The sequence below is a fragment of the Alternaria arborescens genome, assembly GCF_004154835.1.
Source record: "Alternaria arborescens strain FERA 675 chromosome Unknown contig_60, whole genome shotgun sequence".
In the NCBI taxonomy this organism is placed as follows: Eukaryota; Fungi; Ascomycota; class Dothideomycetes; order Pleosporales; family Pleosporaceae; genus Alternaria; species Alternaria arborescens.
This window is the reverse complement of record NW_021167915.1, coordinates 32,736-46,276: the sequence shown is the minus strand read 5'-3', so window position 1 is coordinate 46,276 and position 13,541 is coordinate 32,736. Positions and strand designations below refer to the sequence as shown.

The 13,541-nt window shown below is 52.7% G+C and overlaps 9 protein-coding genes across 9 annotated transcripts; 3 read left to right on the top strand and 6 right to left on the bottom strand.

Moving 5' to 3' along the window:
* Nucleotides 1–1,280: 1,280 nt before the first annotated feature.
* AA0111_g11886 (hypothetical protein) lies at nt 1,281–1,763 on the top strand (the record flags this gene model as incomplete). The annotated part of the gene is made up of 1 exon (XM_028645802.1): nt 1,281–1,763. One exon carries the CDS (start codon nt 1,281–1,283, stop codon nt 1,761–1,763), a length of 483 nt encoding a protein of 160 aa, XP_028500533.1.
* Nucleotides 1,764–1,826: 63 nt separating this feature from the next.
* AA0111_g11885 (hypothetical protein) lies at nt 1,827–2,261 on the top strand (the record flags this gene model as incomplete). The annotated part of the gene is made up of 1 exon (XM_028645801.1): nt 1,827–2,261. One exon carries the CDS (start codon nt 1,827–1,829, stop codon nt 2,259–2,261), a length of 435 nt encoding a protein of 144 aa, XP_028500530.1.
* Nucleotides 2,262–3,164: 903 nt separating this feature from the next.
* Nucleotides 3,165–4,067, bottom strand: AA0111_g11884 (hypothetical protein; the record flags this gene model as incomplete). Its single annotated transcript, XM_028645800.1, has 1 exon — nt 3,165–4,067. One exon carries the CDS (start codon nt 4,065–4,067, stop codon nt 3,165–3,167), a length of 903 nt encoding a protein of 300 aa, XP_028500531.1.
* Nucleotides 4,068–4,340: 273 nt separating this feature from the next.
* On the bottom strand, nt 4,341–4,745 carry AA0111_g11883 (hypothetical protein; the record flags this gene model as incomplete). Its single annotated transcript, XM_028645799.1, has 1 exon — nt 4,341–4,745. The coding sequence occupies one exon, from the start codon at nt 4,743–4,745 to the stop codon at nt 4,341–4,343; it is 405 nt and encodes a 134-aa protein (XP_028500528.1).
* A 102-nt stretch (nt 4,746–4,847) lies between these two features.
* On the bottom strand, nt 4,848–5,387 carry AA0111_g11882 (hypothetical protein; the record flags this gene model as incomplete). Its single annotated transcript, XM_028645798.1, has 1 exon — nt 4,848–5,387. One exon carries the CDS (start codon nt 5,385–5,387, stop codon nt 4,848–4,850), a length of 540 nt encoding a protein of 179 aa, XP_028500529.1.
* Nucleotides 5,388–5,633: 246 nt separating this feature from the next.
* On the bottom strand, nt 5,634–6,440 carry AA0111_g11881 (hypothetical protein; the record flags this gene model as incomplete). The annotated part of the gene is made up of 1 exon (XM_028645797.1): nt 5,634–6,440. One exon carries the CDS (start codon nt 6,438–6,440, stop codon nt 5,634–5,636), a length of 807 nt encoding a protein of 268 aa, XP_028500526.1.
* Nucleotides 6,441–8,509: 2,069 nt separating this feature from the next.
* On the top strand, nt 8,510–9,066 carry AA0111_g11880 (hypothetical protein; the record flags this gene model as incomplete). Its single annotated transcript, XM_028645796.1, has 3 exons — nt 8,510–8,623; nt 8,677–8,813; nt 8,862–9,066. The coding sequence occupies 3 exons, from the start codon at nt 8,510–8,512 to the stop codon at nt 9,064–9,066; spliced, it is 456 nt and encodes a 151-aa protein (XP_028500527.1).
* Nucleotides 9,067–9,311: 245 nt separating this feature from the next.
* AA0111_g11879 (hypothetical protein) lies at nt 9,312–12,116 on the bottom strand (the record flags this gene model as incomplete). The annotated part of the gene is made up of 1 exon (XM_028645794.1): nt 9,312–12,116. One exon carries the CDS (start codon nt 12,114–12,116, stop codon nt 9,312–9,314), a length of 2,805 nt encoding a protein of 934 aa, XP_028500507.1.
* Nucleotides 12,117–12,498: 382 nt separating this feature from the next.
* Nucleotides 12,499–12,996, bottom strand: AA0111_g11878 (hypothetical protein; the record flags this gene model as incomplete). The annotated part of the gene is made up of 1 exon (XM_028645793.1): nt 12,499–12,996. The coding sequence occupies one exon, from the start codon at nt 12,994–12,996 to the stop codon at nt 12,499–12,501; it is 498 nt and encodes a 165-aa protein (XP_028500506.1).
* Nucleotides 12,997–13,541: the final 545 nt, after the last annotated feature.

Here is a 13,541-nt window from a genome sequence, read left to right as displayed (position 1 = left end):
CGTACCAACGACACTCCATATCGACCTAACTTCCGAAGTGGAAAACTGCGTCGTGTGCTCAACAGTCCTCGGAGAAGGGAGCGGGAAGGCGGGCCTTGTGTACGTGTTGAAGGATTGCCGCTGTGTGAGTTGCTTTATCCTGATGTCTTATCGCATTTTTGATAGTGAAAAGGTCATCTGCGGCCTCTGTGTACAGTTTCCTGGTACTCCGCCTTTTCTCCCCTGCCAACACACCGACCACCTGGACTTGGGGTGGCAAAGGCCGCTGCGACTCTACAATCTCAAGTGCGCCATCTGCCTAGATTCAGACGATGCTATACGCATTGCTCTAATATGCGGTACGTTTACGTGCTATGCAGAGGCACTAGCTAACAACTAAGGCCACGTGTTTTGTCGACCCTGCATTCTCCGGTGGGCTAGATTGAACTCCGATTTGCATGAGACCAACTTGGCTTGTCCGAGCTGTAGGAGTAGCAGGACCAAGCTGTGGCGGCTGTCAACACACGATCACGTCGTGATGCCTGCACAGCGAGGTGTGGAGATCGCGTCGCCATGTAGCAGTCTATAGATGTGTGCCCAGATGACTCTGCTTTCCTGTCTGTAGCTCTTGCAAGAACTTTTATGTAGATGGCTGCTTCGATAATGCGAAATATTGTGCAGAGACTAATCTCTTTGTAGTAGAGAAGTGTAGCATGGACTGATGTCTAGTAATTAGAAAAGTGACATTCGACCAAACCATGTTGGCTTTTGCAAACAAGCGTATGATCGACTGGGCACTCCATTTTCTGTTGCTTCTATAGTCTCAGTACGTAGCAGATATACACACGGTTACTTATCTTTGCTATTAGGTTTGTAGGCAAACTACTCTTAGTATTGCAAATGGGTGGATCACTATGGCATACAGACGCATACATAGTCTTGGATACATCTTGTTATTAGTACGCCACTTTCGAATGACACTGTACAGTGTACAGTCAAATCTCCTGTGACTGTTTAATGACAAAAACTTTCAAACCCGACTAAGCTTAGCAATAAACAGGCGATATTATGGCCTCTATTGTACGCTTCACTCAGCGCTGACTTCAGCTCATCTCCCAGTATTGAATTCAATAAACAATACCTGCACTGACATACATCTGGGTCAGCTCAGAAAGCTTAAGTTCGTCGAAGAAAAGGCCTTTCCATGGTTCTGTGAGCTATCGATCCCACTCGTTCTACGCTACAGTATGCATACGATATACGTTTTCCTAGCATTGCTGGCGGTCGCGACTCGAGCCCACATGTCGCTGTGGTATCCGCCCCCTCTAGGTGGCAGTCTGCAAGCAAACCCCTTGACAACGCAGGTGGACAACGAACTCAACTTTCCCATCGGATGCTGTGATTCTGACGGCAGGCCAACACTACCCTCTCCTGGAGACTGTCGTGGCCATCTCAATCTTCTGAACACAGAAGAAGGCCGTCCGCAGGTAACATGGGAACCAGGCCAGGACGCATACTTCCAGCTGTCTGACTACACGTACACCGCTGATGCTCCAGGATCAACGCACTATGGCGGAAGCTGCCAGATCGGCTTCTCTGTGGACAGAGGCCAGACCTGGAAAGTCGCAGCTTCGTACCATGGGAACTGCCCCCACCGACAAGAGAACGATCCCCAGGTCTTCCACTTCAAGGTTCCTCTGAACATGCCAAGCGGGCCAGCTGTCTTTGCTTGGATCTGGCTGAATCGAGAGCACGAGTCTTTTATGAACTGTGCCTCAGTCTAGATTGCTGCAGGCTCTGGCAGAACTACTACATCTGTTGATCCGAGTAGTACGGCTGATTCGATCATGTACTACACAGCACCCGCGACTCCCACGGGTGAAGTTTCGACAGAAAGAGAACGACACGGGTCGGGTGATTGCGATCAAAACTTGACTAGCCGCAACATTTCGGGCGATGCGAGTGTGACTGGAAGTTGGTGGGATCGCACCAAGCATCGCCACAACAGAAAGCACGCTCGATACTACTACTATGTGCGCAAAACTCACACACATCCATCATCTCCAGAGCATCGCCGTGGACCAGAAAGTCTGGCTTCTGATGCTTGCGATTGGAACGCCGCGCCCAGAATGGAAACTAACTACTACTCCGCGGGCGCCAGCTGCGCTCCCGACGCCAAGCTGAACGACGCAGAGAGCGATGACTTTGAGATTGGCTGGAGCGATGCTTGCGGCATCGTTGAGGGGGATGGAGAGTATGCCATTCAGAATGTCGAATGTTAGGCCTGAAGCACGGTAGGTAGCTAGTTTGCGTAGATTGGAGTCATGAGACTTTACCCTGAAGCGACAGTAACGTATAAACAGAGATCAGATTTGGATAGCATGTATTGGGTTTAGGTCAGACACGGCTGCAAGCAGACGTCTTGCTGACTACTGCAAAGACTGCTAATCATTCTCGGCATTTTTGTGATTAATTAGATCCCTTTGTCCGAATGCCTTATTAAGGTGCGTCCCTGAGTGAGGAGACACACTATGTCGCGAGACAGGTTGGCGATTCGGAGCTTCGGCGCCTCTCATCTGCGGGCTTGTAAAGCTGCTCTCAGTCTACTATAATTGTATGGCTGTTGCTCTTTAAGCACATTAGCGTCCGATATAGATTGCCGCTATGTTGGCTGTGGTATCGATCGTTGGGTTGCCGTCGTTAATCAGCTCGATAGCGATACCCCCCTGTTTATTAGTGACTTTTAGGACTACTAAAGCGCTCGGTGGGTTGCGCAGAGAGCGCGACGTAGGAAGATCGGCTTCCTAGGCTCGTTAGATTGCTCCGATGTAGAAGCAAGCATACCGGCAGCCCCGTAGTGCGAAGCAGAAGATCTGTGAAAACGAGCCCGAGCTGGCGGGATACGCTAACATCGCTTAGCATGCATAGGCTTGCATTAGCGCGCTTGTTACCTACTGAATTCGATTGTAATAAATTCAGCGCTATGCCCACCTTGTAGCACCTTAAAATAGATGTGGCGCGCTCTGCTGCTATCCGAGAAGCATTAACTCAACTTAAGAAACACGTCTAAAGTCCTGTTCTCCTACGCGCCTTGTTCCTTTCTAGGTCGATTCAACACGCTCGTTGCATACTGTCTCTAACTGCTACCGTCATCTTGAGACCTTTGGTAAAATACATAAACAAAGCTATTCGGCCCCTAACGCAAGATCATCCTCCAGGTGTTGATGCGCACTTGCATCGAGCAGCGTCTTGACTACCTGCTTGTGGCCTCTGACTGAAGCTGCCTGCAGTGCGTTGCCGTAGTGTCCACCCTGCGCGTTAACCTCGGCGCCCGCGTTGAGCAGCATCTTGACTATCTGCTCGTGGCCTCCCCATGAAGCTGCCTGCAGTGCGTTACCGTACTTTCCACCCTGCGCGTTGACCTCGGCGCCCGCATCGAGCAGCGTCTTGACTATCTGCTCGTGGCCTTCTTGTGAAGCTGCCTGCAGTGCGTTACCGTACTTTCCACCCTGCGCGTTGACCTCGGCGCCCGCATCGAGCAGCGTCTTGACTACCTGCTCGCGGCCTCCGTATGAAGCTGCCTGCAGTGCGTTGCCGAAGTATCCACCCTCCGCGTTAACGTTGGCGCCCGCGTTGAGCAGCATCTTGACTATCTGCTTGTGGCCTCCCCATGAAGCTGCCTGCAGTGCGTTGCCGTACTCTCCACCCTGCGCGTTGATATCGGCGCCCGCATCGAGCAGCGTCTTGACTACCTGCTCGCGGCCTCTAAGTGAAGCTGCCTGCAGTGCGTTACCGAAGTATCCACCCTCCGCGTTAACGTCGGCGCCCGCATCGAGCAGCGTCTTGACTATCTGCTCGTGGCCTTCTTGTGAAGCTGCCTGCAGTGCGTTGCCGTAGTGTCCACCCTGCGCGTTGACCTCGGCGCCCGCATTGAGCAGCGTCTTGACTATCTGCTCGTGGCCTTCTTGTGAAGCTGCCTGCAGTGCGTTGCCGAAGAATCCACCCTGCGCGTTGACCTCGGCGCCCGCGTCAAGCAGCAGTCTTGTAGTCGTACTTAAGCCTAAAAGAGCTGCATAGTAAAGTGGCATAGGTATACTATCGAGATTTTTTTCTAGTTTTAGTTTCTCCTATAGGCGGTCTGGATCATGCAACCAGATCCAATTGAGATATGCAGGCTCTTCCTTAGCTATTAAACTCGCCGCTAGCTGACTGGCTTGTTCTCCCTTGTCCCTTGTCTTTCGAAGGTGGCTACTCTAGAATTCTGCTGAGTACCCCGCAAGTGCAAACACCTGTAGTGTCTCTCTTTCTAATAGTTGCTGGAGCTGCATTAGGTACTTTAAAGAACCTCTTGTTATTGCGCTCTAACATGCGGCCTCTTGCATGCTGTACTGCTTTGCTAACCCTTGCCTGATCCTGTCTGACACAAGGTACTCCTGCACTGAGTAGTGTGCTAGAGCAACGATCTGTTGAGCAGACCCTGATCTTCTGTCCACTTCGTTCGTTGTGATAGTGACTAGACTCGAGCAGATGTCCAGCACTTCCAGCGGATCTTCTAGCACCTCATCACGGTCGAACGCTGGGTCGCGCGCTACGTCGATGGCGACGACTTCGGCGACCTCTTCGACGGACAGCGGCCGCGCAGAGAACGTCAGCCACTGCAGAATGCGCATGGCATACTCAGCATATTCCTCGCTTATTGCAGTAAGAATCCGGTCGTATGTCTGGTCTAGCGTCTGGGGCAGACTAGCAAGAGATTTGCGCAGCATCGCTCGATTGCAACACTTTCCTAGTGTGTCTAGCTGGCATACAGCCCACCGGAACCTACGTTATCGTCAGCTCTAGCTCAACAGAGAACTGAATCAAAACACTTAAATCCCGTGAGCTCCGCCCATTAGCGCGGCCTCGATCTCCTGCCTGACAGAAGCGTCCTTGTTCCATTTTGCCAAGCCCTTGTCGACACGCAGCCTTTGTTGGACGTATCGCTGTATGTCTTGGTCCACTACGTCCCTTTGAAGACATACAGCATCCTCCTCCCTGATGTATTCCTCTAAGGAGCGCTCGATATCCCGCTCTTTCCGGCTAGTCATGAGCAGATGCAGATTGTCAAGCTGCCACTCAGCCACTGCTTCGAGCATGTCCATCAGCTCCGAGCGCTGCGCACACTCATCTAGAGCATCGAGAACAACGTACACGTGCGTGAACTCTTGCGCCGCTTCCTTAATTACTTGTAAAAGCGCATGTGACGATAGCTTCCGTTGCCTATTCTCGCAAGATGAGAACAACGCATCAACGCCCTTAGGTATCACGACCGACCGCTGCACAAGCTGGCAGAGCAGCGAGCGCAGCATGAGCTCCGGATCTTGTTTCTGTGCATCGTTGAAGTTGAAGTAAAAGTACGCCGTTACCATGTTAGTGTCATCATGGCAGTAGTGCAGCAGATTCTCAACAACAGTAGAGCTCAGGATGGTCTTTCCACATCCTGGGATCCCGTACAGCCACAGTCGCGACGCTGCTCTTTTCTTCCAGTCTGTGAACTTTGTGCTTTCTAGCAGCTAGAGACCTGTCTTAGCCTGCCGCTGCTTGTGCGCTTTGTGGTAGTTGGTGGACGGGTCAGGAGCCGAAAGCCAGCTGAAGATTTTGCCAAGCCTCTCCTCCTAGTTTCGGCTGCGAGCATCGGTGTTGTCAACAGGAATACTCGCGACTTGGTCGAAAGACTCTCGTATCTCTTTTTCCAATCGCTTCAGCGCGTTCTCTTTGCCCTCGCTGTAGATCAGGGGTAGATGAATGCCGAATATGCCTAGCAGGCAATAAGCTCCATCTTCTGGGCGTGTCGTCTGGCGGTTATGCGCCCAAGAGAACCGCTCAGCTACGCTAAAGTTGGACACTTCTTTCCCTGACAAAGCCTCGATAGGTATACCTGTGATTTCGTGAATAGTGTCTCTCAAAGACTGCTTGTCCCCCAGCAGATCTCCCTCTTTCGAATAGAACGCCACCGATGCAGGAGCAAGCAGTTCCTGAAGCGTCCAGCCTCTAGTGAACCACTTGCTCTTCCTGAAGGCCGGCTTCCACCTCCGGCTTGATTCACTATCCGCATCAGGGGTGTTGCACTCAACGTCTGGAAGGTATACGTAGCACTTCTTTGCGTTCTGATACCAGCGGAACATAGAGTTGATCGCTTCCTGAAGTTCTTGGCTGTTCGTCTTGTCGATGCAGCAGGTGTCTACCCAAAAATAATCCAGCCCATCGCGCTTAGCTTGCTGAGCGCAGAAGAATATCTTTTGATAGCCCTCCTTGACTTTCGCATCAACTTCCTCCATACTGCTATAGTGCCGAAGGTCCTTAAAGGTTGCCTCCTGCCCACCCCAGGTGTGCGACAGGATCGCATATGAGGGAATCTTGTCTCCGATCAAGTCATCGGTCCATTCGAGCCTCCCCTCGCCAGTAGTGTATAGCAGCCGCATTAGGCTGTGTATCTGTCCGTACGCGCGAGCGGTAGAAGGAAGTCTTGGAGCTTCAATGCAAGCTGACGGAATCGACGGCGCGCGGCGGCTGGCTCGCGTAGGACGTGGAGATCGTAGCTATCGGGTCGTTTCGAATGCTAAGTAACGATTTGCTAAGGTAGAGGTGAGGTAGACTGTCTTGTTGGGTCAGGCTGCGTGTCCTACACCCAGGGCAGGAGGCGCAGCCCGCACGCGCCGTGACGTGAGGCTGGCTGGGCAAGGCTGACAGCGCATGATCGCGCGACAGCCACCGTGCTGCAAACCGAGAAGCAGTCATTGCCTAAAGACGCGGTCTAATAGTGTAGAAAGCGCGAGTTATGGGTCGTTGTTTCCTGTAAGAGGATGTTGGGATGTCTGTGTATCGCGTGCTATTTCGTGCAAGGACACACTGGCTACAGAGAACCTGCGCCGCTAACTATCGTGGGACTCGGAACGCAGCGCAACGACGATAGCGTCAACAATCCAGAACATCTTAAGCAACGCGTTTGTCTAACGCCAGCAAGCAACTCTAACGCGGACAACGAAATACTATGGATGTGCATCATGCTAAAAGCCATGTTGACACAGCCATCGCTTACCCAATCGCAACCTCGAACTAAAGCAAAGGCCAGGGCACCCTCATGCACATCCGCTAGGCCTACTTTGAGAGGCATACGCGACTGGCATAGCGCTGTATTCTTTACGATAAGTTACAGCAGGCGATGAGAACGCCAATGCAGTCTCATGCATGCGAAGCGACGTTAGCGTATCCCGCCAGCTCGGGTTCGTTCCCTAAGATCTCCTGCTTCGCACTACGGGGCTGCCGGCATGCTCGCTCCCACGTCGGAGTGATCTCTCGAGCCTAGACAATTGATCTTCCTTCGTCGCGCTGTCTCTACAGCCCTCCGAGCGCTGAAGTGGTCCTTAAAATCGCCAGTGGACAGGGGGGTGTAGTTGACGAGTTGATTGACGACGGTAACGAACCGATCAATAGCAGGGCCAACATAGCCACGATTTATATCGGACGATAATTATCGTAAGGAGTAATCACCATTTAGTTTTGATAGACTAATAACAGCTTTACAAACCTGCAAATAAGGTAGCGCCGAAGGTCCGAAGTGCAAACTTGTCTCGCGACACGGTGTGTCTCCTCACCTAGGGACGCACCTTAGTTGAGCTTTCCCAACCTCCCGTCAAATTTCGACTTAGCTAATCTGCCAACATCTAATCCAAACAAAATTGCAAATTTGACTGCAAACACGCTCTGTCCAACATGCTCGCGGTGTCTTCCCATTCTTCTCCTCTCCCGCAGGAAGATACGAGCAGTAGTCGCGCAACCCTAATTATAGTGATACTGGCATGCGCGATTGTAGCAACTTCGATGCTGCTTTATCTATTGCATTGGTGTCGCCGGAAGCGCAAAGCGTCTAGCGTTGATGCCAGAGACGACCGAGATAGCATTTCAGGACGGACAACAGAAGGGGAAAGCGTTTGGTAGTCCGGTACTAGATATACTTTGAGATGGTATAGCGCAGCGTATTTGATCCATCTTACACGCAGGACTCCACGACCGCCTCTGTTCCCCAAAAGATTTCTAGTTTCCGGTGATGTATCTAGCCTGGTATGAGCACCGCGTATAGTGACCTGCATGCTCTTGCTAGTGACACCTTCGTGGAGCTTTTTATTCTTCACCTAGTCGCTTGAGTTGTACTGCGCTCGACCAACTGCGCCATTTTGATGTCAAGCTAAGCATAGGGGCTGAAAACTCCAGTCAACGAATAATCACAATATAGTGTGCGAAAGCGAGAAAACGATTTCGATATCTGCTGGCTTCTAAGCCGCTTGCCTGGCCGTTCTGTACTGTACTGCTGAAGGGCAGCGAGACGCGACTCGATAAGCATCACGCCTGCACAAATTGAGGTCGTCCTAAACGTGCATCTAGCAAGAAAGCAGATGCTACAGCATCAGATATCGAGTATATAATGCGGCTCTGTGCTGATGCCTACTGAGTGCATCTACAGGCTCGAGCCAAAACATCTCCTAGCTTCAACATGCGCTTTCTACACGTGTCCGTCCCGAGCGCGCTCTTTGCCAACGCGTTCGCGCAAACAACAATTGTATCGCTCCAGAACAATCGAGTCGAGCAGGCGGGTTGCGCACCAAAGGTAGGACAGCAAAGCACTAGGCGCCCGCGCCCTCCGTTGACAGCCATATACAGCTTCACTTCTGCTCCAACACAGCCTGGCGAGAATGCAGTGCACCAATCACTTCGCCAGATCGCTGTGTCGCTACTGACCGGCTGAATGACGTTGGCTCCATCGCCATCGAGCTAGGCTTGTGTTGCCGCTTCTACAGGTGCGTTCAGTCTCGTGACAGATGCGTGCTCAAGCCCTGACTATCTAGTGATGATGACTGCAACACGCCGCTTATGGATCAAGGAGGCGAAGAGACGTGGTACCCCGGGTTGGAGCAGGTGTCGGACGCCTTTAAAGCGGAGGTGGGCAGCTACATGTGCAACAACGGGACTCTCTCTTCAGACTGCCCCGGGGCCGGGGCAGCGAACGTGAGTATATCTGGAGGCGTAGCAACCCCGACCGCCTCTCAGTAAATGATCTAGAGGTTCGTAATCACAACGTTCAAGCTGCAAGTATGACCAAAGTACACCATAGAGTCGTTAGCAAACAATACACTAGCAGTGCAAGCCTGTACTCTCCACCTGCCAGTCGTGAGCGAGTCTTGCATGTTGCTCGAGCTGTCGTTCATACGGCGTCGCCCCTCTAACGCGAGATCAGGCAATGCCGCAACGTGAGCCTAGCGTCTAGACCCCATCGATGCCTGCTGAGTTGTATCTAACTATCGCTTCAACTTTCGTCGTTTGTCGTTTGTCGGTGCAGCGCTTCCGCTACACGTCGCGCACAAACATGCTTCATCTCTTGCAAAGCTGCTGCCGTAATCGACCGTGATCTCCATGCCGTCCCATATATCTCGTCGTGCGCGAAGCATCAGTCGTGCTCGGCCGGAGATTATCTTCACCGTCATTTCCGCACAAGGGTCGCAGGCATGATTGACCAGTCGAGCCCAGTTGCTCTTCTCTTTGCAATGCAGTCTGCAGGTCGTGCCTACATCCGGCCTCTCAAGCTCGACAGACGTGTAGCTACCGGTGGACCAGTCCAGCGACTTCACCTCACCGACTAGCTCCTGGATGTACTCGCCCTCGGTGAAAGCTAAGCCCCCACTTGAAACCGCCAGAGCTTGGATGCCCCGTCCTTTTGAGCCGTAGTCGACGATGCGGTGACGGTTCTGATGCAGCCCAGCAAGACAGGTGCACTCTTCGATGCCACAGGTGTCGCAGGCACTCGGCGGAGCCCACGTGGGATCCCGGGGCCACTCCCATGGCCAGGACGGTGGTCTAGGCCAGTCATGGTCAGGCGTATACGAGTTGACCTTCGGGTAAGAAACGGGCTGCAGGAGCGCGAGCATCTCAGCTTCCGAGAGACGGTCGAAAGAGGCCACGTTGTCGTACTCGAACGTGAACTCTACATCCTTCTCAAACATATCCTGGATAAAAACACCGACCTGACATCGTGCCTGTAGGAGCGTCCGCTTCTCCGTCGCCAGACGCTGAAAGGCTTCGATACTGCCGTTTGTCATGCTGTAGTAGTGATTGTCAGGGACGTCCGTCAAGGGGAGAAGGCAAAGGAGCCCACGTCCGAAGCCTTGGCAGATTTGGTAGATCTTCGTTGCGCGCTTTACACGTCCCTGTAACTGCTCACGGTCCTTCTTCGTCGCGCTGACGAAGCCCTGCGCTTTCAGCACCTGATTATACACGGAACTGTCGAGACGAATGGCGCCCTGCCGCCGCGAGTCCATCTCGGAAGCGAACGCATACTGCGCAGATTTCATGTGCAGAGCATCTAGCCAGGTGCGGTGCTGAGCAAGACGAATTCTCATGTCAGAGGCGGCAAGCCTCGCGATCTGGTCGTTCGCAACTGGAGCGAGCTCGATCCGAGCCAACTGGGATCTCCATGCGCGGATCAGTGTTATACAGTTGTGCAGAGCTCGTGGGCTAAGGACGGCTTCTAGCAGGCGTTCCTCGATCGGTACAAGCGCCGAAGCTGGGACAGGTGTGCACGACGGTCTGGAGGTGTGAACAGGCCTACTGTTCGCAGGACGGCGAGCCAGCATGGCGTGTCTTTTGTGTTTATTCTGAGCAGTGTCAACCTCCTGCTGTTTCCGCTTGTTTGTTAGCGGAGGCGCCCCATCACCGGAATCCACAACTGGCTCGGCGAAGTCGGGCACGAAGCTTTGACGAGTAAGCACGTTTCTGCCACACTTCCTCTCGCCGCTCTCACACCACATATAGTCGGTTGGATCGTCGGGAGCGTCAGTAAACTCGTAGTTGATAGCTATCGCGAAGTTCATGCCAATGTTTCGGACCTCATGGTAGACACGCCCTGGTAGAGTGACCAAGACGTCTCCCGGTCTTTGACATACCATCTCATAGTTGATACCATTCCTTTCGAGCCATCGAGGTCCTACGATGACGTTGTGGTGCCGCACAAACTGCGAACACGCTCTAGAAGTCGGGAACTGGTCTCTGATGCAGCGCTCGAGCTTCTCAGCACTGCTTCGATGAACGATGATCCAGTGCTTTTCTGCGCCTGCGAGCAGCAGGTTCGCAGACCCAGTATTGCCGTCCTCGACGTGCAACGTTGCAGGTGTGTCGGGTTCACAGCTGACGTACCAGTACGGACGGTTAACGCCAGCAATCTCAGGCCGGCGATTACACTGCGGCCCAGCGTCTAGCAGAGTATTGATGCTGTGATCAGACAGTGGTTCGCAGATCAGATATCGAACGCGGCCGGGAGGTCTTGCTATCCACTCCTCAAAGTCTTCCTTGGGCTGCTGAGAAGCACACGCTTCACTGAAGCCTTCCATGTCGTAAAGGTTGAGCGAAGTGTCTGAAGCGACCTGCGCGTGCAGACAGTTGGCGTCTCCCTGAGCAAGTGCAAAGCCTTTGATCTCGTCCCGGTTCGACGCCTGGGCGCCCCGAAGGAGTTGTGTGAGTTCTGAGGCATCCCAGCGATGCTGCACTTGCAGGATAAGGTATCCGCGCTCGTCGACGTTGTGGCAGCGTAAGGCCTGCCGCGCGTCTTGGATGGCGACAACCATATTCTTCCCTAGCTGTGAAAGCAGGCACGGAAAGCGCAGATTGTAGTCTCCTGTTCTACGCTCTGACAGCCGCCGCTCTGTTGGAGTCTGGTCGACATGTCCCTGCCTAGGTAGTGCTGAGACCTGCTGCTCGTGCGTCTCGCGCTCTTGTATTTCTCGCTCGTGAGTTTCTCGCTCGTGTATCTGCCACTCTTGCGTCTCGGCTTCGCGTTCTTCAGGTTCGTGTCCCTCGACTTCGCGTGTCTCCAGCTCTCCGAGTTTTGTGAGATGCGCTTGCGCTTCCTTGACAATCGCCTTGAACGCCGCCGCGAGATCCGATTTGCAGATCGACTGCTTCGAGGATGCGCTTCTCGGTCTCGGCCTACTGTGAGCGCGTTCGTGGTGAGCTTCTGCCGATTTGACCTCTTCTAGTTGCCGGACAAGCTGTTTAGCAGCCGCTAGTAACGCGTCAATGGACTCGCTATCGGAAGGATGTCGCGCTACCATTGCGAAACAGCAGACGCGGGACTCTCTGTCCTACACTGCAGCGCGCCCACGCAAACGCGTCGTCAGCGCACAGGTCGCAAGAGCTGGTGGTGCAATTGTGATCCGTGCGCAGACTCGGCCTTTGCTTCTGCCGATCGCTCACGTTCGAAACCAAGCGATTAGCCTCACTGATCGTACTGTAACTGTAGCACTTCTACACAAGACATTGCACTGACAGTGCTTTAAGTTAGTATACAATGGCATGTTCTATAGTTCTGAGTTTCAAATTCTCTAATTTATCTATCCTTTTATTATTCTTGACTTTTCAAGGTAAAGCCTGGCCTGACAGATATTTGTGACGGATACACCGCATGAGACACGGGCGGACACATCTGTGTTCGCATCAAAGACCGTTCGCAGACCTTTTTCTCTTTATTCCCCTGAGCAATGTAAACACGGCCGGAGTGCTTGATAGCACAGCCTGACGCAGATCAACCAACACCCTGTGTTCATCTGCATCACTGAAGGCACGGGAACTAGACCCCGTCAATTTTCCATAAACCCAGTGCTGCGCAAGCTTCATGGCTACGTTTTCTGATCTTTCTCGCCAAGACTTGTGGTTTTGTAGCATGTCGTGTGTCTCCTGGATAACTTTCGCCTCTCGATCTCGCGTCTGGACGTATGAGATGCCGGTATCCTCAGGGACCACGGTATGCTCAGCTTCGACTTCGGCTTCGACACTGGTGGTGTGGTAGCTGCTGCTTTGCCTGATGAAAACAAATGCTTCTGCAATAGCAAGATTGGCCTGACACAGGTCCTGAGCGCAGAGCATGAGCGACTGAGGAGGTGCTTTGCTGACCGCTTGTAATGCGGCTTTGAGGGTTGTTAAATCTTCTGCCATAGCAATTAAGGAAGAGCAGTATATGTCTTCTCTGTGTACTTCATGTGTCCAAAAGATGTAGAATTAGTAGATTAATGTATCGTCAAGCTTGAGAGCAGCTACAACTTTGTGAGGCACCAACAAAATGAGGCAGGTCCGGAGCGTCGGGCTGTAGCTTAGTGGATATATACTCGTCCGGCCCCAAGTCCACCTTAGACTTCCTACATCATACCGCAAACAGCACGAAATGTGTCTCGTCATATCCGTTAGCCATATCCATAAGCCTTACAACTCGGAACAGTACTCACCGCCTCTTTCGCGCCGCGATCGCGCCCGAGCGCTTCGACATCAAATCATCTGTCATGTCAGTAGCTGGGTCGATCAGATTGTCACAAGGCCCAAGCTATCTTCTGCACCGCCACCATATTGCCACTGACGAATTCCTCGGCGTATGGATGACTGAGATGAGGGTGCTCTTTTTCTGGAGTGCTTTTCTGCAAGTTGTTATCTTAACGTGTTCCGTACTGTACTGAATCGTTTCTCCGCGTGAACCGGGTTTCATCGAC